Source organism: Hemitrygon akajei, chromosome 18 (assembly GCF_048418815.1).
Source record: "Hemitrygon akajei chromosome 18, sHemAka1.3, whole genome shotgun sequence".
NCBI lineage: Eukaryota > Metazoa > Chordata > Chondrichthyes > Myliobatiformes > Dasyatidae > Hemitrygon > Hemitrygon akajei.
In genome coordinates, this window is record NC_133141.1 from 13647865 (window position 1) to 13674240 (window position 26376).

At 39.4% G+C, this 26376-nt stretch overlaps 1 protein-coding gene across 2 annotated transcripts in view; it reads right to left on the reverse strand.

Moving 5' to 3' along the window:
• Positions 1-208: 208 nt before the first annotated feature.
• The window catches only part of esyt1a (extended synaptotagmin-like protein 1a), a 139005-nt gene continuing 112837 nt past the window's right edge, over positions 209-26376 (reverse strand). For both annotated transcript variants that reach the window (XM_073070877.1, XM_073070878.1), the window contains 12 exons: positions 18874-18922; positions 13552-13641; positions 12817-12912; positions 12519-12590; positions 10602-10688; positions 9439-9582; positions 9032-9282; positions 6315-6407; positions 5542-5673; positions 4910-5006; positions 4309-4358; positions 209-4039 (listed from right to left, as the gene is read on the reverse strand). In XM_073070877.1, coding sequence (XP_072926978.1) covers positions 4018-4039; positions 4309-4358; positions 4910-5006; positions 5542-5673; positions 6315-6407; positions 9032-9282; positions 9439-9582; positions 10602-10688; positions 12519-12590; positions 12817-12912; positions 13552-13641; positions 18874-18922 — 1183 coding nt within the window. In that variant the 3' untranslated portion in view covers positions 209-4017. The remainder of the gene's footprint in view (positions 4040-4308; positions 4359-4909; positions 5007-5541; positions 5674-6314; positions 6408-9031; positions 9283-9438; positions 9583-10601; positions 10689-12518; positions 12591-12816; positions 12913-13551; positions 13642-18873; positions 18923-26376) is intronic.

The following is a 26376-nucleotide window of genomic DNA, read 5'->3' on the forward strand; positions in this document are numbered from 1 at the left end:
AATTATTGTCTTGAGTAAATACTCTTTCCTAAAAACTGCAAGAATATCTACTTCTATTTGACTTGATGAATATTTCCACAGCATTTGGCTTTTGCTTTATGTCTTTAGTCCCTCAAGTGAGGCTTGACCCACAAGCTACTGCCACCGATGAGAGCTGCCATTGAACAACCATAAGAGTAAGTGAATTATCACAAGTAAAAGTAAATAATTGTTGCTGCATTCTTGTTACTTTATTGAGATTACATATACATACAGCAATACAATAAATGTACATGCAGAATTATTTATCTATAATTCTTTAAATTCATGAAATATGAAATACGTAAGTGCCCAAATCGCAATGTGCTCTAATATATCTTGGCAACATTCAATCATAAAAGTAGCAGTTTACTTTATGCTTGTCATGTTTGATAACATGAGATATTCAGAAGAATGGCTTTAAACATTCCTATTGGAAGGAATTCCCTGTAGTGACTTAAGGTAAGAATTCAAATTAGTAATGTATTTGATTTATTTGTCACCACATATTGACCTTGTGTTATTTTTAGTCTGAAATATAAGGCAGAGGAGTAGTAAACAAGAACTAGAATGAAGTCATTAAATGATATTGGGTCCAAACCAGATAGAAGCTTGTCCTTCAGAAATAGTATGAAGACAGTTAGTTTCAGTCACAGTTTAGGAAGCTCAGTTCCAGCTCATTCACTTTTTGGTGTTTTTTTTTAAACTTAGATGGGATTATAAACAAATCAATATTAAGGTTAATGGCTTGGTTAATGGCTTTGGTTAGTAATACAGTTTACAATATTTTGTTTAAAAATGCTTAGATTTATAGTGATCTTTCTTGACTGCTGAATATTAAATTTTATAATGTAATAATTTCCTAAACTATTTTGGGAAGATTGGTCAATGTACAGTATTCTAAAGTGCCATTATTTTAAGTAAGAGGAGTATTTAGTTATTCTATACTCTAAACATGGATAACATTAAAATGTCTCTTTTTCCCTGAAATTGAAGCAACTGAGTTTAAAAATGAAAATTCTGTGATTTATAGTTTTGATATACTGAGCCTGGAGGAACAAAGTTTAACTTCAGCGTGATTTTTTTGCATTCAAATCCACCAACCTATTTGACATTCAAAAATAATGCAAGACCACCCCGACTGATAGTGCACATCTCTCGCCTGTAATCGTGTCATTACTAAGTACAAGAGCAACACCTTGTGGGAATACAAGGCTGTTGCAACTTTGAACATCAAATAAGAATTTTAAATTTCAATTGAAATTTCAGTTGGATAATTGTACCTGTAGCTTTAACATACCATCTGCAATTTGTATACTCAAGTTACAAAATTCCAACCTGCTTAAAATTATTAACCATTAAACCATAATCCCTTTCCGGCTTCAACTGATCAAAGATGGACACACGAAACAGATTTTTAGGTGGAAGCAATTGTCTCTATTAATTCTTAAAAGGAGCTGCATGGATAGGAATTTAAATTGAGAGAATGCAACAGCTGATGATAGGTTTCCTTTGAGGAAGGTGAAGGATGAATTTGGTGGTGCTTGGAGTATCTGTACAAAAATAAAATAATTTGTGGACAGTGGCTGAAGTGAGCTGCTTGATGGGCTGAATGCTCTTGCCTTTGCCATTTTTCCATATACAGTAAAGCTGCTAAGTGTACTGAAGGGTATGGATGCATCACCATTAGACTATCTCTGTCCATGTGGAATGGCAATATAGCTCAGACTGAAGTGATCACAAACTCTGAAGCAGGATTTTATTTTTGAATGTGAGTTATGATATGTCGCTGAGAAAGGCTTTTTCAGTGGTGAAAGCTTGTAGCACCATTAGTGCATGATTATTATTATTCAAACATTTTTTTAAACTATATGTTAAAATGTTCCCTTGTGGAAATAATTTTTATTTTCATTCAGACTTTTACAAGCTGTAAATATTGAATATACATAATCTTTTTTTTTATATAAAGGCACAGTTATTGTTCCCAACCATTCGGCTAACCCAGGAAATAAGCAAAGTATATCTGCAGACAGCTATTTTCTGGTTAGGACCATTCTTGGGTGACATTAATGCAATCTATCAACTTTGGCTTCAATTCTGCTACTGTAAAGTATCCATTGTTTACCATGACCTGCACTGGTTCCACTATTCACTGGAAGACGATAGGTTGCAGCATTTAAGAGGGATATCAATCTACATAAAAGTTCTCAATGTCTCCCAAGTCATTTATCTTCTCTGAAACTGGTATTTTAAGAGCTAAGACAAAAAGGGCAACTGTATTTGGGTATCAAATTGCTCTGAGAAGTGGGGTAGAAGGCATCTTTTCTTCCCCCCCCCCCCCTTGATTGAGGGTCCATTACTAAATCCAAGTATAACCAACACTGAAAACTTAAAAGTGGTAGAGCAGGGTTGGGAGTTGTCTGGAACTTGAGGAAAACCTGGTTGATTTTTTTTTTAAACTAAAAGATTTCTCCTGCCCATTGCCAGTTATACTGGTACACTGGTGGCTGCCCAGCAGTTAACCTTAAGATACCTGTTGCCGAAGTTTTAGGACACAAAATAGACTTTTCGGTGGAAGTAATTTTAAAGACACAATCTAGCGTGCAAAATTCTAACCACCACTCCAGTAGTGTGGCACCTTTCAACTTCTACAGCTTGCTGGAACTTGAACCAAGGCATGATCCGATGAACCCTGGGGCTCTGTTGTAGGCACATTTTCAATATATTGACAATTTTGCCAGTATCTGTAAATAGCCAAATCTCAAAATTTGAGGTTTATTTTCCAATGCCATGTTATTAGCCCATACAATTTCACTTCTAATAAAATCCCATACTGCTGAAGGATTCCCATCCTAAAACATTAACTCTGTTTTTCTTTCCACAGATGCTGCCTGACCTGCTACTTGTTTCCAGCATTTTTGTTTATATCTGATTTCCAGCATCTGCAATGTTTTGATTTTATTTTAGTATAAGTTGTTCTTATGTGCCAATTAGACATTAAAATCCTTGAACACTTCCATGTTAATTGGAATAGAAATTGGTCCTCACTACAGAAAACGGAAACCAAAGACAAAACCTGGAGGGTGGCAGTGCAGTGTTCTTTTACCCAATCAATAACTGCATTTACTAAATGCTGCCATATTGATGAGGATTTCCCTTCCCTCAAGATATTCTAAGCTACCCAAGCGAAGATTAGACCTCTTGCAAATGTTAAATAGAGGCCTAAACAGTCTTGAATCAGCCACAATACTATTTAATTTTTTTAAAGTACCAATTAATTGAATCTCATCTTCAATGGAAGTCTTTTTGAGCAATGCTGTGGATAATCTCTTAAAGACATTGAAATATAGTTTTTGAATTACATTTCATGAACTAGAAATTGTTATTTTGTATTAATACTTTTTTTAAAAAATGTCTCATTGGGGAAAAAACTATTTTCCACCCCATCACATCAATGTTGTCTTTTTCAAGAACTGAACAGTTTAAGTGCATAGGGATGCTGCCAAATCAGTTCCAACTCAATCCTAATTTCAAACCTCTTCTGTAGTAGTTATCTAGTTTCCATACCATCCATCTTTCTGGAATGAGCCTGCTCATTATATTAAAGTTTTGTAACGTGAACCCTCAATCGAAAATGCATCAAGATCTCCCAAACTGTTTCACATAGGATGTTATAGTTTCCTTCCATTCACCAAGTAGCTTTATGATCATAGTTTATCAAGATGTACTTGAATAAGAAGATTGTTTGCAAACAATAAAAGGATGAACATAAACAGAATGAGCTGTGACTGACTTAATACTCTGATCATGGTCTTTGGAATTTCTTTGTGAATTAAAGCTAAAACAGGAACAAAGACATAGTCATTGAATATAAAATATTTAAAATTAACATAATACTTAAGTGGTATGAAATACTTCAGTAGAAACAAAACCATTTAAAAATAGTTGGTCATAAACCAAAGACAAACTGAACAATGGGTTTAATGCGACTGAATCATCCTATTCTTCCTTCAAATCGAACCTGCAAAATTAAATAGTTTTATTTTAATAATTTGCTGTACATGTTTAAAATTATCTTAGTTTTTACTCCTCTAGAAGCTGTTAGCCTCATTGGGATATAGACATGTACAGTGACAACTCTGATGGCTAGCAGGATTAGACATACTTCATATGAAACAATGAATGGTAACAACTTCATCAGTTAAGGACACAACTGAGCCCAGTAAGGAAATGGTCTGAACAGAGGAGCAACCAGTTTGACCCATTTTTCTTATTGACTTGCTCACTTACCACTGTGTTACCTCCTGAGTCAGGTCAGGTAGTGAGAGATCAATATGGAGCTGTAAGAGAACCAGTGATAGATCTAGTTAGAACCCAAGTTTAGTAAAACTCAAAATTCAGGAGATGGCACAAAGTAATAAACACATAAAAGTGGTAAGAAGGGTTTAGAATAATCAGAATCATGCTAACTTTGAAACACTAGTTCTGCAATAAATTCCATGATTGGACTTTAAAAAATATTTTTTATTTGTTTAGATTGATAAGTTTTTTTAAAAGGATAGTTTTTTAATGGTTAAAATCTATTCATTCCCAAGATATAGGCATTCCTTGTAAAGCCAATTTTTAATAAGTGCTTTCTTAAACTGTAGTGGTCCTTGTGGTGAAGGTACTGTCACAAAGTTCTTGGGCAGAGAGTTCCAAGAGAGGGAAATTGGTCTCCCTGTGCCTGTTACCTTTTAAGTGGTACAGGTAACTGATTTTGGAGATGCTGTTGAAGGGTTTTACATATTGATTTTTTTTTAATGCAATTGTGTCCATTTTACAAAACACTGAGTGTGACCTGTGCTTTTTTTAAAGTTTCTTTTAAATGTTCTACATAAGTGTACAGTACCTTTCCAATTTCTTTAGACATGAAGGAAACACTGTTTTTTACTGTGAGCTCCAGCTTTCTCTTCTCTGCTTCCTCCAATGATATTTCAAACTCAAATCTGGAAAACAAAATGCCACTAGAACAAACTCATGGAAATTTTAACACAGCCCATTATTCCTACACCACTACTATATGTTGATTCTATCACATTTGCTAACTCTTCAATCTCTCACTCATACATATGGAGTTGATCCCATTTTTTAGGAATAGCAGTTAACTTTCTCAACTAGTTGGATCAATCTAACAAACTGTTAGATTGGCCTTTGAGTACGTTAAAAGGTTGGTACAACATCGTGGACCGTAGGGCCTGTATTGTGCTGTACTATTCTATATTCTACCTAGAAATCCCTCTTCTTGAGGAAGTTCTCTAAAGTTGCTTAAAATACCAACTATCCTTGGAAATGTAAAGACCTTTTGCACAGTAAATCTTTTAACGTTAAGTAGTATCTTTTTATGTGTGAATAATAGTTACATTTGGAATAGAAGGAACTAAATTATTAAAAATGCTGCAATATAATTTATCAACCTTAGATAAATGCCTCAAGTTATTATTTTGCTTAAATCCCTTAGGTTCTCATGCATACATTCCTTACGTTTCGTTATATTCTGGATTAATTGTCTTCTTCTTCACACTTGTTTTTCTCTTTGTAACTTTATTTTTGTCAGGGAGTAGAATGAGAGAGACATATGGGTCCGGGACCTCCTTGGAATGGAGTCTTAGGTTCCTGCAACAAACAACCAATCAGTATTTTAAAATACTGTATTGTGAGATTGAAAATAGCCTCTGAAAAACACATACAATCCCTATGTAGCCTTTGAGATGAGAGGAAAGGGAGCAGAAGGACTGGAGAACACAGGAGAAAGGAGGAGAATGGAGAGGAAAGGAAAGGAGATGAGAAGGAATGGGAGAGGATTGTAAAAGGGAATAAGGGAAATAGTTGAGTGGCTGGCAGGAAGCAAGAAAGGAAATGAAGGTGGTAGGTAGCAAACTGCAGAAAATGAGGGTGGTGGATGAGGAGCAAAGTTGTCATCTGTACCATATTCAATTAAACACACTCTACTTAAATGTAATTTTTGGCTGTCCTGCCAGTATAGACCTGTTTTCCAATATAATTTTCCCCCCCCAAAGTCATCCAGCAAACAGGCACTCGGTATTTTGGGACTGACAATGATCTTGATTTTGTGCTGGCCTCAGTGTTAATTGAGTAATATCAAGTGATCCTCCTATCAATTATCTGTGGGAGCTGCTAGAATTCATCCTAATGAGGCAGCATAAATATTTCTCACAATCATGACAAGCTGAGATCATTGTTATCAAAAGAATTTTTTCCATAGTGGTCTATTAACTAATGATCAACTTCCTTACCTGCAGGAATGGATTAGGAGCATCAGTCTCTCTTGTTCCACACTATATTGCAGAGTCAGCTTGATCTGTGGTGACTCTGAAACATCCATTTTGCTGGAGGAAGAGGACAATTCAATTATATGAAAAGACAGCAGCAATTGAATAGTGGAGTGAATACTCAATAACCACACAAGTTAACTGCCAGCTCAAGATTGTGTGACCAGACACATTTTAAAATGTATTCTGGTGCACTTAAATTTCTTCACTGACTTTCTAATGTAAAGTTAACTACAGTGGAAGGCTAGAACAGAGAGGCAGAGGTATGGAGCATGGGGCAGATTACCCACTTTTCTGACATGGATAATATAAGCAAGAACTAGTATTTACAGTATTACAGTGAATGTGAATATTTATCAATTGAAATCAGAGTGCAGCTGTATAAAAGCTATTAGAACAGCAGAACTGATGTTACACAGCAGGCTGCCACTTGACAAGTACAGTAACACTGCTAATCTAGTACAGTAGGTGGTCCAGACTAGCAGATTCTTTATACTGTTGTATTATATCATCACACTTTATTCATTTTTTTTTTAAAATGTACACTCAATTTTCATTGAGCCCAGCAAGTTTCAATGAGTGTGGGAACTGGAGTCCCAATGTGGTTAAAGGGAGAGCCAGAACCAGGGCCCCGGTGAACCAGATGCTGAACTACCAGCAGATTATGAATTTTATTGTATTCTGGAAAATAATCACAGTATTTATACAATGATCAGTTCCTCAAAGTAAGCACGTACATGGATACTTGTTCAATATACATGAGCACAAAGCATTCTGGAACACAACTAAATATGCTGACAACATGGCTGATGTTGAGAGAGATGAGACAGAGCTGTTGACTAGATTCCAATCAACTTGAGAGATAGGTTGTAGCTCTAAACCACAACACACTGATGAGATTAAGGGATGGGGAAACAATAGATCAATGTATAAGATAGATATGAAATACCTTCTCCTTCAGACAGTCCCTTGGGATCCAAGGTTACTTGCTCCTACCTTTTGGGTTCTGAAGTGGTTAACGGGAGTAACAGACTATTCTACAAATGGGGCAGGTGGTAACTAATAGGATGGGTAGTTTATGAGGTGCTTCTACAGAGCCCCTGCGGCATGGATTCAATATCATCCATTTTGAGCTGTCATGAACCAGAGGTGCTCAGGAGTTATTGAGCACATAATTTTATTTTCAAGGAGCCTTGTACAATAACTTTAAATCTTGTTCTCTGTTCCTGCTAATCTCTTCTCATGACAGAGCTCAGAATAAGGAGTCTGGTGTGAACAATGCAGCAACTGAGAGGAACCTGGGTGATGTTGTGCCACTTATCCTGGCAGTAAATTTGGAAAATTGTGTGTAAACGTTATAAATTATTCCCCCAATTCCTTGTGATGCACACTACAAGAGAAATGGGCCAGGTATTAGAACCACGGATATTTTAGAGTTAAGGTATTTGGCATCATTGAAACACTTGTCATAGGAGGTCCTAGCTAGATAGATGAGGGGTTATCAATCACCTGTCATGTGTTATTGTATCTGAAAAGGTATAAATTGTATGTATTTGGCATTTTGGGAGGTGGTGCCACCCAATCTCCCCTCTCCCCCCAACTCCATGCACAGTTGTACATTTATGACTCCAAACTACAAGTAGCTCTTCAACCACTACACAGGTAGGGCTAGAATACCATGTTTCATAGAAACATAGAAAACCTACAGCACAATACAGGCCCTTCGGCCCACAAAGTTGTGCCGAACACGTCCTTACCTTAGAAATTACTACTTACCTATAACCCTCTATTTTACTAAGCTCCACGTACCTATCTAAAAGCCTTTTAAAAGACCCTATCGTATCCGCCTCCACTACCATTGCTGGCAGCCCATTCCACACACTCACCACTCTCTGAGTGAAAAAAAACTTAACTCTGCCATCTCCTCTGTACCTATTCTCCAGCACTTTAAACCTGTGTCCTCTTGTGGCAACCATTTCAGCCCTGGGAAAAAGCCTCTGACTATCCACACAATCAATGCCTCTCATCATCTTATACACCTCTATCAGGTCACCTGTCATCTTCCGTCGCTCCAAGGAGAAAAGTTAATGTTAACTTCTGAATATTGTCTGCATACGAAGTGTAGGAAGAGTTAAAAGTAATGTTGTATGCAATATTGATGCCCTGCTGGTGGTTATCATTAATACTTCTAACATGGGATGTATTAACTATTTAGAAATCTGTATTGAGATGTTCTGTTTATGATTGCCACTAATATTCATTGTTTACTATAATCATCTGCTTATTGCAATTTAATTATTAAGAGCTATCAATATTCATTTGCCACTAAATATTTTTGTAAATTATAGATGTTTTGTTGTTCACCTATTTTAGGATAAACTGTATAATTGTTATTTCCTTGTAGTTTAACTTTCTTATGCGTTTATATAGCTACGTATGTACACATAATTGTCCAGTGTGTTTTCTGGTGATTGCAATTGCTTTTGTAACAACTTGGTTGCAGTTGTGGGTATTGCATTATTTGAATAGGGTCTATCTGTTTCCATCCACTAACAGTAACAGTAAACCTTAAGGAACAAAACATTACGGTATAACTTAACTCTTGCTATTTGCCAAGTTACTCAAAGGTAATTTTCAGAAAGCACAAGAAGAATGAATGAAAATAAAATGTTCCTCTCTACCGATTTGTTCTCTGACGGAGATCCTGTTCGGATGACGCTGACTCGCTCTCAGGAATGTTGGCATTATGCTCTGAAGTAAAGGAGGCCACTGAATGGCTGCTGGGATCATTTACTAATGATGAAACTGGTTTCGGTTCACACTCATCACCAGCGGAAGCTGAGAATGACACATTCTCCACCTCATGACTAGTTGGTTCTTGAGCTCTGTTCTGAACTGAGAAAAGCTCCCTGGAATGCTCAGAAACTAGGATCTGTGGGATAATAAAAACATAAAGAATATCAAAACACACTTACAATAGACAGAGAACCCAACTTCTGATATAGGGCACCAGTCACAATATTGCAGGAGGTGCACAGTCATAGATATAGACATACATATACAACCCACACTCATTTTGCATTCTTACCCCAAGGATAACCTTCAACAAAATTTGGCTATTGGGTCCTGAATTTTCCAGCTGAAACCACTTGTCTAAGGTCAGATTCTTGCAAGCCAGCAGTTCAGATAGTGAAATGGTAAGAGTTCCCAGAGTGTGATTGTCATCTTTAACCTAGGGGAAAATTTTGAGACAAATTAATAAGGCACATATTTGGAATCAACAGAGGTGAATTCAGGTTATTTTGAATTGTGTAGTGTTTCTGCCTCGTTTAAATTAGGTGTGCTGAGCTGAATATGTTGGCATGCTGAGAGCTGGCTGATGTATCAAGATGGGCATGCTGAAATGATGGAAATGCTCAACAGGTTATGCAACATCTGTGGAATGAGACAGACAGTTAATCTTTCAACCTTTATTCATAACTGGAAAAGCAAGAAAACATTTTATGTTGCAGAGAGGAGGGAATAAAAAGGATGTGAGATACAGGAATTGTGAATGCATCTTGACCTTGGCTTATCTATCTGGAGGAGTAAATGGAGAGGTAAATGAGGGCAGTCAGGAGAAAAGCAATGAAGAGCATAACATAACAGTTGATGGAAATCAGAAATAAAACAATGCTGGAAACAGCTGATCAGGCAGCATTAGTGGAGAAAGAAGAACAGAGTTAATGTGGATAACAACATAACTGGCTAGTTCTGATACAAAGAGCAAAGGCTAATTATTTGAAATTGTTGAATTTGATATCGAGTCAGTGTGCATAAAGACACAGATGAAAGATTGGATCTTGTTTAAGGTTACATTTGGGCTTTGTTAGAATACAGTAGGAGAGGGCCAAATGCAGAAAGGTCAGAGTGGGTGTAGGATAGAAAATTAAAGTACCAAGTGACTATTAGATGAGCAGTCTCGATCTCCAACCCAGCAATGATATTCCTCTTGCTGTTCCCCCTTACCCCCGTTAAAACTCTAATGGCTTGCTTTCTCACTTTCCCAGTTCTGATGAAAGGTTATTTATTAACCTGCTTTTTTTGGACTCTGCCTAACCTATTAAGTACTGCTGGCATGTTCTGTTTTTATTTCACATTTCCAGCATCTTTTTGAGATTAGCATGTGGATAGACAGATGTGATGAGGTGTCTTTTCATGATAAAGTATCTGAATAAAAACATTTTATATTCTGGTGTTCTTACTGTTTACCTGAACCTCCAGATGATCCACGTTTGGATCCTTAACAAGGAATGAAAATGTCTCCTCCCAAATAGGCAAGTCTGTGCTATTAATAACCTGTGACAGAGAGTAACATCAATTCACAAAGAGGCAGGTAAACTTAATAAGGTACTGATTTCAGCAACAAGGCTCTCATCTTAAAGCTCCAGGCTGAAGTGTTTTAAGTCAATGTATCACATAGTTTGGTTTGTTTAATTTTAAATAATTTCTTCCATAAGACATACGAGCAGAATTAGACCATTTGGTATTCAATCTGCTATCTAATCATGATTTATTTTCCTTCTCAACCCCATTCTCCTGCTTTCTCCCTGCAACTTTTGATGGCTTTAATAATCAGGAGCATATCAATATCCTCTTTCAATATACCCAACGACTTGGCCTCCACAGCTGTCTGTGGCAATGAGTGCCGCGGTAGCCTAGCCATTAGCACAATGCTATTACAGCTCGGCATGTTGGAGTTCAATACTGACATCATCTGTACATTGGTCACTGTAAATTGTCCTGTGATCAGGCGAGGGTTAAATCAGGGTTTGCTGGGCAGCATGGCTCTAAGGGCTGGAAGAGCCTAATCCGCACTGCATCTTAATAAATAAAAATAATTCCACAGATTCACCACCCTCTGGATAAAGAAATTCCTCATCTCTGTTCTAAAAGGATATCCTTTCATTCTGAGACTCTCCCACTATTGGAAACAGCCTCTTCATGTTCATTCTATCTGGGCCTTTCAATATTTTGTAGGATTCAATGAGATCCTCCTTCAAGCTCCAGTAAGAACAGGCCTAAAGTCAAACATTCCTGAAAGGTTAACCCTTTTGTTCCCATGATCATTCTCGTAAACAACCTCTAGACCCTCATAAATGCCACCATATCCTTTCCTAGATATGGGGCCAAAAATTGCTCTCAATACTCCAAATATGCCTTATAAAGCTCAGCATTGCATCCTTATTTCTATATTCTAGTCCTGAAATGAATATTAACATTGTATTTGCCTTCCTTACTAATGATTGAACCTGCAAGTTAACTTATAGGGAATTCTGCACTAGGACTTCCAAGCTTCTTTACATCTCCAATTTCTGAATTTTCTCCACACTTAGAAAATAGTCTAAGCCTTCTACTAAAGTGCATAACCATATACTTCCCTAGAATGTAATCTATCTGCCACTTCTTAGCCCATTCTCCTAATCTGTTCAAGTCATATTGCTGACTCCGTTTCCCCAACACTCCCTGACCCTCCACCTACCTTTGTATCATCCACAAAGCCATCAATTCTGTCATTCAAATCATTAACATACAATGTGAAAAGTAGTGGGCCCAACCAGACAAGCTCCCCTTTATTCGCACGCATTGATTCTACCTGTCAGCTAATCTTCTGTCCACGTTAGTATCTTTCCTATAATCTATTTTCTTGATTATAAGATTATAGTTCCTTCTGTAATCTATTTGAAAAAGGGAGGTTGAATTTTCAGATCATGAAGGTGGAATTCTTATTACTAGGAAAAGAACAAAACATGTAATCAAACATTCTCAGGTCAACTAGATCTTAGGTTAGGGATAAAACTCCCTCTACACTATCCCATTGAACATTTTTGACAAGGGTAACATAAGTGGAAAACAGATCAATGCTGCCTCAACTCTATCCTATCAAATACCCACAGGAAGAGTATAGAATGAATTAGATACAGGATTGATCTCTGTGACTCAGTACAGCACACAAGATACAGAATGAGCTCTCTTATTCAGCACCATTAATGTACCTCAGCTATCACTCTCAATGTGTTATTCCCTCAACAGCCATTTCAAATCCTTACTGACCAAGCTACTAACTTTTGAAGAATGATTTTCTTGAGTCCTATGTATTTTGGAAGCTTCAAATTCAAATTCCTTTACCTGACTTTTATATGTGGTGTGGTCGACAGTGAGCTGAGCCATTGGACTGGGGGGTTTCTTTCCTTTCTTCATCTATGAAAATGAAAGATCGACAATGAGAATCACAGTAAGAGAACAAGAGATAGCAACTTCAACTCAGTGATTGTTTAATCAAGTATAGAATGGTTAAGTATTGAATATAGTACAGTAAGACACTTTGATAAAGCCTTATCCATATGATGGCAAGGATTAGCTTCAGCAACTATAACATGGGACAGAAATTGACATTTTATTGACAATCATGAAAACCAAGGCTTACAGGAAGTTCATGGGCTCTGTCTAAGTAGACGGACAGGATGGCAGCAGATGGTTCCACGTCATTATGTGTGAAAATGGTTTTGTTGGCCTGAAGCACCTGCAAACAGATGAATTATGGGGAACACCATTATTGGAAAATATAAGCTCTTTGATTAAAAGGAGGGAAATAAGAAAGCTGCCTATTCCAACTTCTCATTTAAAAATTAAAATCCAAATATGCACAATCTAGTTTCAGTCTAGCTGGTCACAATATCATTTGACCTGAAACAAAATATTTGCACAAAAATATCCAGAAACTTAACAATCCCACTTCATTCTGCAGTATTTTCTAAAATTATTCTTTTCCAATTTCTAATCCACATGGAGATGACTGAGATTACTGGCTATGCTGTGAACTGGAGTCCACTGACATCGTCAGACTCAGGTTTTCCAGCTAAGCACAATAACCATGATGTATGCATTTGGTTTCAAGCCAGAAAGTACTTCCGCTCACTTCAAAAATAAAAATCATTTATCTTTCCCTCTAGCATCAAATTTTATAAACCAGACTCAGTCCACGACAGCTAAATTTCATCCAAGTTAATTTAGAACTCAACACAAACACTTGCATCACATCGCTACCCACCACCACACGCCCAATACATGATGCTCAAAGGGCATTATACCAGATGTGCAGTCTCTTGGGTATAGAGACAAAATCTTGTGAAATGCTGCATAGTAAATAGGGGACTGATACCTGGTCTAAGATGATTGAATCCATACTTGGTGGCAACCATTCCAACTTGAGATGAAGTTTTCCTGACTTGACATCATTCAGAATGAACCACTGCAGAAAAAGGAGTCGAACATAATGTTACATCACATAAATGTTATGATAATCATTTCATTCTCCAACTTTAATAACTAGAATATATGTATAATCTATTTATAAATAATGGCATGCACACAATGATCTTTGGGTGTAGAAAGGTTGCTGACTGAATGCTTTGAACAAGACACACTTTTGAGACGTAAGAAACTAGATGCTGGAATCTGGAGCAAAATACAAACTGCTGAAGGATCTCAGCAGGTCAGGCAACATTGTGGTGGGGGGGGGGGGGGGGGGGAGAGAACTGTTGACTTTGAGTCAAAATCCTGCATCAGGACCGAGAGTGGAGAGGGGGAGAGCTGGTATAAAGAGAGAGGATGAGAAGGGCAGTGTGGAAATGGGAAAGGAAGTTAAAATAACAAGCAAACAGGAGCACGTAATAGGCTAGGTTGGATTAGATGAACTCCCTCTGACCTCATCTTCTGCATTTGGTTCCTCTAATGAGCTACTTTCTTATGTGCAGAACTTGCTTTAAGATACCAAAATACAATAACCACAAAATCATAGTGATCTCAAAACAATTTCAATCAGCAGTCAAAAATGTTGCAGCTGGATATCAACAGGAAACAGAAAAGGCATCAAAGATAGTTGCTAAATTTGCTGGTTTTACAAAGATAGGTAGGAAAGTAGATTGTGAAGAGGACATAAGGAAGTTACAAAGGCACAAACTTGCCTTTGAAAACCTGTGCCAATCATCTGGCTGGAGTGTTCAAGTATATCATCAGTCTCTCCCTGCTGTAGTTGGAGGTTCCACCTGCTTCAGAAAGGTATCAATCATACTAGTGCCCAAGAGGAGCATGGTGAGCTGCCTCAATGACTATTATCCCATAGCACTCACATGTACTGTGATGAATTGTGTTGAGAAGTTGGTCATGCCTAGAATTATTTCCTGCCTAAGCAAAGACCTGGACCCACTGCAATTTGCCTACTGCCACAAATAGGTCTACAATGGATGCAATCTCACTGGCTCTTCACTCGGCCTTGGATCATCTGGACAACAGCAATACCTATATCAAGCTGCTGTTTATTGATTACAGTTCAGCATTCAACAAGATCATCCCCTTAGTACTAATCAACAAGATTCAGAACCTGGGCCTCTGTATATCTCTGTGCAACTGGATCCTTGATTTCCTCATCAGAAGACCACAATCAAATAGCTCCTTCTTGCCAACAATCAACACAGGTACACTCAAGAATATGTACTTAGTCCACTGCTCTACTCTCTCTACACTCATGACTACGTGGCTAAGCACGACTCAAACAAACACCATCTATAAATTTGCCGATGACACAACTGTTATTGGTAGAATCTCAGATAGTGATGAGAAGATGTATAGGAGTGAGACAGATTGGCTGTTAAGAGTGGTGTCGCAACAACAACCTTGCACTCAAGGTCAGTAAGACCAATGAACTGATTGTGGATTTCAGGAGAACACCCAGGAACTTGAAATTGCTCGCACTCTCCACTTCTGAACCCTCAATGAGGATTGGTTCGTATTCCTTCATCCTACCCTTCCTGAAGTCCACAGTCAGCTCTTTCGTCTTACTGATGTTGAGTGCCAGGTTGTTGCTGCGGCACCACTCCACTAGTGGTACATCTCGCTCCTGTACACTCTCTCATTTTCATCTGAGATTCTGCCAACAATAGTTGTATCATGGGCAAATTTATAGATGGCATTTGAGCCATGCCTAGTCACACAGGAATGGAGCAATGGGCTACGCACACATCCCTGAGGTGCACCAGTGTTGATCGTCAGCTTGGAGGAGATACAGTATTACTACCAATCCGCACAGATTGTGCACAGATCAAAAACCCAGAATACAAAACACAAAAGGCATTTCAGTAAACTACTGGAGAGAATTTGTAGAGATAGGATTTTTGAGCATTTAGAGAAGCATAGTCTGATTACAGATAGTCAAGCATGGTTTTCTGAAGGGCAGGTGTTTTTCAAGGAAGTGACAAAACAAACTGATGAAGGTAGAGCAGTAGATGTGGTGTGTATAAATTTTTAAGGCATTTGATAAGGTAGCCTCACTTAGGAGACATGGGATGCAAGGAAATGTGTCTGCATGGATTTGGAAATGGCTTGCTCACAAAAGGCAGAGGGCGGTCGTAAACGGAGCATATTCTGCCTGGAGGTCTGTGATTGGTGGTATTCCACAGGAATCTGTTCTGGGACCCCTGCTCTTTGTGTCTTTTACAAATTGCTTAGATGAGGAAGTAGAAGGGTGGGTTAGTAAGTTTGCTGATGACACTAGAGTTGATGGTGTTGCAGATAGTGTAGAACAAACCTTTTTAAGCCCAAGATCCCCTACCTTGGCCTTAGTGAAAGGCAAGATCGATCTACTAAATCATTTAGAGAAAAAACAGCTCAGATTGTACTTGCAACTTGAGGCCCTTTATTTGGGCTAATTGTATTTTAATTACATAAAATGCTTTTGTCAAACTTTCAAATTAATTTTACCAAGAAAACACTGTAACTAGCATATCAAACAGGACGTAGCAGCATTTAGCTAATCCAATAACGTCTTGAATAAGCGGTGCTGAAGCACTTTTGCTCAAATCAAGTTTATCAGTTTGACCACCAGTGTCATTACATGAGTAAAGTCCACAACCTTCCCAGCCAAGGCCTGCTGATGAATCACACAGTGATAATCCAGGAAGTCGGGAAAATCAGGGTCATTACGGCACAGTGCTATAAAAACCAATGCGCACATCGCACATTGCCGGGGCTCCATCAGTAGTAATTGCCACCAGTTTATGAATGGGGATGTCATTTTCACGGACTTTTTTTTTAACTCATTGTAAATATCCTCGCCTCTCGTTCTCTCCTTTAATTGCAAAAGAGTGAGGAAGTCCTTTTTTGTAAAATCCTGGAAAGCCATTCTGACAAATACAACAAGCTGAGCTGTTTGCATTACATCCAGGGATTCATCAAACTGTGGTGAAAAATATTCACAGAGTGACAAGTCCTTTAACACTTGTCGATCCACGTCCTCTGAGCAGCATGTTTGCTGGGCCTTCAACCCCGATTTCAGCTCCTCAACTTTCCTGGTATTGGTAAACTTACTGAGACACTAGTATTAGTTTCAGGGATACACAAGCTGATGACACCACTGTTTTTGTTTCCCATTTCTTGTACATTTGGGGAATGTTGGAATTTAAAGGGGGAGAAATGTTGTAATGTGAGCATTATAAAGATAAATTAATACCAATTAGGATTATGGTAATATAGGAATACTCCTGCTATGAAAACTGTTTGTCAAGAGAGATTGTTTCCGGGGTTGCGGGGTTTTCCTTCTGGTCTTTTCTGCCTGGTGCGCATTAGTGAAAACTTCTGTATGCGAATATCGTTTTACCGTCCCAGATAAAGTTGTTCTTTTTGGGCATGAAGTTGTCAAGTGGTCCTTTTTCAAAGTAGAAGTTACGACATATTTGTATCAAAAGGTTTATCAGGTATAATGTATTTCTGTATTTGTTTTTCATTTTATTTCGGGATCTACTGGGAAAGTCTCAAAGATCGACCGGTCGATCGTGATCGACTGGTTGGCGACCACTAGTGTAGAATGTTATCACCGGTTTCAAAAGGACTTTGACAGAATTCAGAGCTAGGTTAAGATGTGGCAGATGGTGTGCAATACAGAAAAATGTGAATTTATGCATTTAGGAAGTTCAAACTTGAAGGCAGAGTACAAGGTTAATAACAGGATTCTTTTTTTAACGGGGTCGAGGAACAGATGGATCTTGCAGTCCATGTCTTTCAAAGTTGTTGTGTAAGTTGGTAGGGCGGTTAAAGTGGTGTATGGTTTGTTGGCCTTCATTAGTCGGGGGATTGAGTTCAAGAGCCACGAGTAATGTTGCAGCTCTATAAAACTGATTAGTCCACACTAGGAGTATTGTGTTCAGTTCTGGTTGCCTCATTATAGGAAGGATGTGGAAGCTTTAAGGAGAGTGTAGAGGAGATTCACTGGGATGCTGCTTGGATTGGAGAATTTGTCTTATGAGGAAAGGTTGAGCAAGCTAGGGCTTTTCTCTTCAGAATGAAGGAAGATGAAAGGTGACTTGATAGAGGTGTACAAGTTGATAAGGAATATAGATAGTGTACACCCAGCACCTTTTTCCCAGTGCAGCAACTGCTAATACAATGCATACTTTAAAGGTGATTGGAAGAAAGGCAAAGGGGGGAGATATCAGAGGTAGTGTTTTTTTTTCGAAAAACACAGAGTGGTAAGTGTCAGAAATGCACTGCCAGGAGTGGTGGTTGAGGCAGATATATTAGGGACATTTCAGAGACTCTTAGATAGGAACAAAAGACGAAAGAAAAATGGAGGCTATGTGGGAGGGAAGGATTAAGATTGATTTTGGAGTAGGTTAAAAGGTGATACATCATTGTGGGCCAAATGGCCTGTACTGTTCTATGTTCTAAATACATATTCTCTAATTTTTTTCATTTCATCAAATATTCACATCAACACTGCCCATAAACTAATGGAAATATTAATCAATGAATACCATGAAACATTATTATCACCATCTTGAAAATGCTTTTAAAATATATGGCAGAATTTATATGAAGTTGTACTTTCATAAGTCAGGTCATTCATAGCCAGGGGAGCCTCTGTATTGTTAAGGCAGAAGGAGACAGGTTTTTGGATAAGCAAAGGGAACTAGGTTACCAGAGTGAGCAACGATGTGCAGATGAAGTTACAAACTCAAGGGGCCGAATCACCTCCTCCTAAATTGAATTCACATGTTTGTAAGGATCCAATTAGGTGGCTCACGTGGAAATGGTTTTGATCGGCTGAATTATCTGTTTGGTTGTATCATGCCATGGAATTACTTTTCATTGCCTTCACTGGAACATAGAGGTAGGTACTTGGAATTCTTCCCACCATGCCATAGGCAACTCTGCAAGTCACAGCTAGACAAGTGCTTCAAGCTAGCAACTTTTAGCTGATTGAACTTCCTAATCCATAACATTTCCTCAACAGCCTTTGAAAGTTAGCAAAAGTTGGAGTCACGACAGGAAGAGTTTGAGCACTTCTAAACAGCCAAACAGAAAATGACAGATGTTCTTGCTTTTCACTTGCTCTCTTAATTGTTGTTGTTGTAGTACTTGGAGATCTAACACTCCCAAATGCAGCAACAGCAAAATGTCTGTAGCATTTCAATTAACCAGACTTCCATACCTCATCCACAAATTTTTTCTTCATAATATCCTTGTAGCTGATCTTCAATCTGCATGAAAAGATTAATTCAGATCAAAGAGAAAAATCATTTACGTTACAAGTGAATACAACAGCATATATATTTTTTGAATAGTTTGAGGCTGTTTCTTGAAAATGGACAATGAGTTATCCCTCTTGTCCTCCCCCTATAATCAGCTGTATGAAGTACAGATGCTCCCCAATCTATCTCACTTCCCCCAGAAGGAGCAGGTGGAGAAGGAAGAGCTCACAGGCAATGAAGGTTGTGTATCTGATAATATGATCTGCTGCATCAGGTGGGGGTGGGGGTGGGGGTGGGGGTGGGGGGGGTGATCCCCTTACATGGACCCAGGGTAACCAGCCAAAAATCAGCAAACAAAAAAGCACCTTCCAAAAGTTAGAGGCTGCACCAATGGATGAAGGGCCAAGAACTTTACATAAGCCTCTAGAGTCAGGTTTGAGGAGAATGGCTCTTGACCTCAGGTTATTAATGCAAACAGAGAGGCACGGCTGCTGCTGCAGCATGGGCGTAAGGACCACACCAGCACAAAGCATTGAGTGGCCATGGGGTCACTCCGGTTGAAATAAAAACAGAAATATCAGGGAAAGGAGAAATTAATAGGTATGGTAAAGGGAGAGGAAAGTGAAGAAGGATGGCTCAGGCTCTGATTTATGTCTACAAAATTCTTCTGCTACATCTTTGGCAATGGAGGCATTTTAAGACCATAAGACATAGGAACAGAATTCGGCTATTTGGCTCAATGAGCCTGCTCCACCATTTCGTCATAGCTGATCTATTTTCCTCTCAGCCCCAATCTCCTGCCTTCTCCTTGTATCGCTTCATGCCCTGACCAATCAAGAATCTATCAACTTCTGCCTTAAATATACATAAAGACTTGGCTTCCATAGCTGCCTGTGGCAAAGAATTCCAGATTCACCACTCTTTGGCTAAAGAAATTCCCACTCATTTCCATTCTAAAAGGATGCCCCTCTATTCTGAGGCATGTCCTCTGCTCTTAGATTCTCCTACCAAAGGAAACATCCTCTTCACATCTACTCTATCAAGGCCTTTCAACATCAGATAGGTTTCAATCAGGTCACCCTTCACTGTTCAGAATTCCAGTGAATACAGGCCCAGAGCCATCAAACACTCTTCATCTGACAAACCATTCAATCCTGGAATCATTCTTGTGAACCTCCTTTGAACCCCCTCCGGTTTCAGTTCACTCTTTCTAAGATAAGGGGCCCCAAACTGCTCACAATACTCTAAATAAGGCCTCACCAGTGCTTTATAAAGTCTCAACATTGCACCTTTGATTTTACATTTCAGTACCCTTGAAATGAATCTGAAGATTGCATTTACCATCCTCACCATAGACTCAACCTGCAAATTAACCTTTAGGGAATCCTGCACAAGGACTCCCAAGTCCCTTTGCATCTCTGTTTTTTGTATTTTTTCACCATTTAGAAAAGTCAACCTTTCATTTCTTCTACCAAAGTTCATAATCATACACTTTCTAACACTTTATTCCATCTGCCAATTCTTTGCCCATTCTCCTAATCTATCCAAGTCCTTCTGTAGCCTACTTTCTCAAAACTACCACCTAGCTCCATATCACCTGCAGACTTTGCAACAAGACCATCAATTCCATCATCCAAATCATTGACATGTAATGTAAAAAGAATCAGTCCCAACACAGACCCCCGTGGAACACCACTAGTCACCGGCAGCCAACCAGAAAAGGCTCCCTTTATTCGCACTCTTTGCCTCCTACCAATCAGCCATTACTTTATTCATGCTAGAATCTTTCCTGCAATACCATGGGCTCGTAGCTTGTTAAGCAGCCTCATGTGTGGCATCTTGTCAAAGGCCTTCTGAAAATCCAAGTACACAACATTCACCAATTCTTTGTCTATCCTGCTTGTTATTTCTTCAAAAAATTCCACCAAATTAGTCAGGCAAGATTTTCCCTTGAGGAAATCATGCTGACTCTGGCCTATTTTATCATGTGGCTCCAAGTACCCTGAGACCTCATCCTTAATAATCGACTCCAACATCTTCCCAACCACTGAGGTCAGACTAACTGGCCTATAATTTCCTTTCTTCTGCCTCTCTCCCTTCTTGAAGAATGGAGTGACATTTGCAATTTTCCAGTCTTTCAGAACCATGCCAGAATTTATTGATATTTGAAAGATCATTACTAATGCCTCCACAATCTTTTCAGCCACATTTTGCAGAACCCTGGGGTGTACATCATCTGGTCCCAGTGACTCATCTACCTTCAGACCTTTCAGTTTCCCAACAACCTTCTCTCTAGTTATGATAACTTCACACACTTCATGACCCCAGAAACCTGGAACTTCCACCATGCTGCTAGACTTCCACAGCAAAGACTGATACAAAATACTTATTCAGTTTATCTGCCATTTCCTTGTCCCCCATTACTACCCCTCCAGCATTATTTTGCAGCAGTCCAATATCCACTCTCGCCTCTCTTTTACATTCAAAGTATCTGAAGAAACTTTTGGTTCCCTCTTTAATATTATTGGTTAGCTTACTTTCGGACGCCATCTTTACCGTCTTAATGAATTTTTTTAGTTGCCTTCTGTTGGTTTGTAAAAGCCTCCCAATCCTCTAACTTCCCACTAATTTTTGCTATTTTTTTTGCCTTCTCTTTGTTTTTTATGTTGGCTTTGACTTCTCTGGAGGGGCTACTGCACAGGACCAAAAGAAGCTGCAGAAGGTTGTGAATGTAGTCAGCTCCATCTTGGGTACTAGCCTACAAAGTACTCAGGACATCTTCAGGGAGCAGTGTCTCAGAAAGGCAGCGTCCATCATTCAGGACCGCCAGCACCCAGGGCATGCCCTTCTCTCACTGTTACCATTAGGTAGGAGGTACGGAAGCCTGAAAGCACACTCTCAACAATTCAAGAACAGCTTCTTCCCCTCTGCCATCCGATTGTTAAATGGACATTGAATCATTGGAAACTACCTCACTTTTTTTTAAATATACAGTATTACTGTTTTTGCATGTTTTTAAATCTATTCAAGTAATTAATTTACTTGTTTATTGATTATTATTATTATATTTATTCATTTTTCTCTGCTAGATTATGTACTGCATTGAACTGCTGCTGCCAAGTTAACAAATTTCATGTCACATGCTGGTGATAATAAACCTGATTCTGATTCTTGTTAGCCATGGTTCTGTCATCATGCCTTTGGAATACTATTTTCTCTTTGGGATCTATCTATCCTGTGCCTTCTGAATTGCTTCTAGAAACCCCAGCCATTGTTGCTCTGCTGTCATCCCTGACAGTGATCTTTTCCAATCAAGTCTGGCCAACTCCCCTCTCATGCCTCTGTAATTCCCTTTACTCCACTGTAATACTGATACATCTGACTTTAGCTTCTCCTTCTCAAATTTCAGGGTGACTTTGATCATATTATGATTACTTACCCCACAAGGGTTCATTTGTCTTAAGCTCCCTAATCAATTCTGGTTCATTGCACAACACCCAATCCAGAATAGTTGATCCCCTTGTGGACTCAGCCACGAGCTGCTCCAAAGAACATCTCACTGGCACTCTAGAAATTCCCTCTCCTGGAATCTAGAACCAACCTGATTTTCCCCAAGCTATCTGCATATTGAAATCCCCCTTAACTATTGTAACATTGTCTCTTTGGCATGCATTTTCTGTCATCTGTTATAATTTGTAGACACCATCCTTACTACCATTGGGGGGGGGGGGGTCCTGTATACAGCACCCATCAGGGTATTTTTACCCTTGCAGTTCCTTAGCTCTATCCACAATGATTCAATGCCTTCTGACCCTATGACACCTCTTTCTAATGATTTGATTTCATTTTTTTTTAAACCAACAGAGCAACTCTGCCCCTTCTGCCTTCCTGCCAGTCCTTTCAATACATTAAGCTCCCAGCTATGATTCAGTGATGCGTACATCATACCTGCCAATCTGTAACAGTGCTTCAAGTTTATCGTCCTTATTCTATTTACTATGCACATTCAAATACACCTTCAGTCTTGTATTCACCCTTTTTGATTTTGTCCACCTTTTACGTTGCAACTCATCCTGTCAACTGCAATTTTGCCCTATCGATAGCCTCTCCTCACTACACATTGCCTCTCTTTATAGACCAGCTCCCTTATCTTCAGCACTATCACTCCAGTTCCCATCCCCCTGTTAAATTAGTTTAAATCCTCTCAAACAACTCCAGCCAACCTGCCCGCAAGAATATCAGATCCAGTCAGGTTCAGGTGTAGCCCGTCCCTTTTGTGCAGGTCGTACCTTCCCCAGAAGAGATCCCAGTGATCCATAAATCTGAACCCCTATACCCTGCACCAGTTCCTCAACCACACATTCACCTGCCAAATCATCCTATTTTTACCCTCACTAGCATGTGGCACAGTCACCAATCCACAGATTACTACTCTGGAGATCCTGTTTCTCAGCTTTCTACCTAGAACCATAAAACATTACAGCACAGAAACAGGCCTTTTGGCCCTTCTTGGCTGTGCCGAACCATTTTTCTACCTAGTCCCACTGACCTGCACCTGGACCATATCCCTCCAAACACCTCTCATCTACGTACCTATCCAAGTTTTTCTTAAATGTTAAAAGTGAGCCCGCATTTACCACTTCATCTGGCAGCTCATCTCACACTCCCACCACTCTCTGTGTGAAGAAGCCCCCCCCCCCAATGTTCCCTTTAAACTTTTCCCCCTTCACCCTTAACCCATGTCCTCTGGTTTTTTCCTGCCCTGGCCTCAGTGGAAAAAGCCTGCTTGCATTCTCTCTATCTATACCCATCATCATTTTATATACCTCTATCAAATCTCCCCTCATTCTTCTACATTCCAGGGAATAAAGTCCTAACCTATTCAACCTTTCTCTGTAACTCAGTTTCTCAAGTCCCGGCAACATCATTGTAAACCTTCTCTGCACTCTTTCAACCTTATTAATATCCTTCCTGTAATTCGGTGACCAAAACCGCACACAATACTCCACATTTGGCCTCACCAATGCCTTATACAACCTCACCATAACATTCCAACTCTTATATGCAATACTTTGATTTATAAAGGCCAATGTACCAAAAGCTCTCTTTACAACCCTATCTACCTGTGATACCACTTTTAGGGAATTTTGTATCTGTATTCCCAGATCCCTCTGTTCTACTGCACTCCTCAGTGCCCTACCATTTACCTTGTATGTTCTACCTTGGTTTTTCCTTCCAAAGTGCAATACCTCACACTTGTCTGTATTAAACTCCATCTGCCATTTTTCAGCCCATTTTTCCAGCTGGTCCAAATCCCTCTGCAAGCTTTGAAAATCTTCCTCACTGTCCACTGCACCTCCAATCTTTGTATCATCAGCAAATTTGCTGATCCAATTTACCACATTATCATCCAGATCATTGATATAGATGACAAATAACAATGGACCCAGCACTGATCCCTGTGGCACACCACTAGTCACAGGCCTCCACTCAGAGAAGCAATCCTCCACTACCACTCTCTGACTTCTCCCACTGAGCCAATGTCGAATCCAATTTACTACCTCACCATGTATACCTAGCGACTGAATCTTCCTAACTAACCTCCCATGCAGGACCTTGTCAAAGGCCTTACTGAAGTCCATGTAGACAACATCCACTGCCTTCCCTTCATCCACTTTCCTTGTAACCTCCTCGAAAAACTAATAGATTTGTTAAATATGACCTACCACACACAAACCCATGTTGACTCTCCCTAATAAGTCCCTGCCTATCCAAATACTTTTAGATCCTATCTCTTAGTACTCCTTCCAATAATTTACCTACTACCAACGTCAAACTTACCAGCCTATAATTTCCTGGATTACTTTTAGAGCCTTTTTTAAACAATGGAACAACATGAGCTATCCTCCAATCCTTCGGCACCTCACCCATAGATACCGACATTTTAAATATATCTGCTAGGGCCCCCTGCAATTTCAACACTAGTCTCCTTCAAGGTCCGAGGGAATACCCTGTCAGGTCCTGGGGATTTATCTACTCTGATTTGCCTCAAGATAGCAAGCACCTCCTCCTCTTCAATCTGTATAGGTTCCATGACCTCACTACTTGTTTGCCTTATTTCCATTGACTCCATGCCAGTTTCTTTAGTAAATACAGACACAAAAAAACCCATTTAAGACTTCCCCCATTTCTTTTGGTTCCATACATAACCGGCCACTCTGATCTTCAAGAGGACCAATTTTATCCCTTACTTTCCTTTTGCTCTTAATATACCTGTAGAAGCTCTTTGGATTATCCTTCACCTTGACTGCCAAAGCAACCTCATGTCTTCTTTCAGCCCTCCTGATTTCTTTCTTAAGTATTTTTTTTTCGCACTTTTTATACTCTTTAAGCACCTTATTTGCTCCCTGTTTCCTATAAAGCTCTCTCTTCTTCTTTATCAGAGTTCCAATATCCCTTGAGAACCAAGGTTCTTTATTCTTATTCACTTTGCTTTTAATCCTGACAGGAACATACAAACTCTGCACTCTCAAAATTTCTCCTTTGAAGGCCTCCCACTTACCAATGACATCCTTGCCAGAGAACAACCTGTCCCAATCCATGCTTTTTAGATCTTTTCTCATTTCTTCAAATTTGGCCTTTTTCCAGTTTAGAACCTCAACCTGAGGACCAGATCTATCTTTATCCATGATCCAGTTGAAACTAATGGTGTTGTGATCACTGGAACCAAAGTGTTCCCCTACACATAATTCCATCACCTGTCCTAATTCATTTCCTAATAGGAGATCTAATATTGCATCCTTTTAGGGACCTAGCTCCCTAAAATATCTCTTCAAGGTCTCCTCACCTTGTCTACCTATGACATTTGGTGCCAAGACTTCTGGCTGCTCACCCTCACCCTTGAAAATGCCATGGACCCAATCAGAGACCTCCTTGATCCTGGCACCAGGAAGGCAACATACCATCAGGGTGTCTCTACAGTGCCCACAAAACCTCATCTGTTCCTCTGACTAGGGAATTTCCTATCAACACTGCCGTCCTCTTCACCTCTCTGCTCCTCTGAGCCACAGTGCCAGACTCAGTGCCAGAAACTGTGGCTCTCCAGCCCCCCCCCCCCAGTAGCCTGTCCCCCTCAACAGTATCCAAAGTGGTATTATTATTATTGAGGGGAACTGCCACGGGTGTACTCTGCATTAGCTGTGCATTTCCCCTCTTTCTCCTGACAGTCACCCAGTTACCTATCTATCACCACCTCATTCTCACCCAGGTCAGCTGAAAACTGCCAGGCCTTTCCAAAGTCTGAGACAAAAGAGAATCTTTCTTTCACCCAGGCAGTTCTAACTGACTTGTGCCAGGCAACAGGGGTGGGGAGATGGTTACGTGTATCAAGATAGGAAAAACTATTACACAGTATAGCTTCATGACAGAAGCCCCATCCCATGAGATTACCCTTCCCCAGTTTT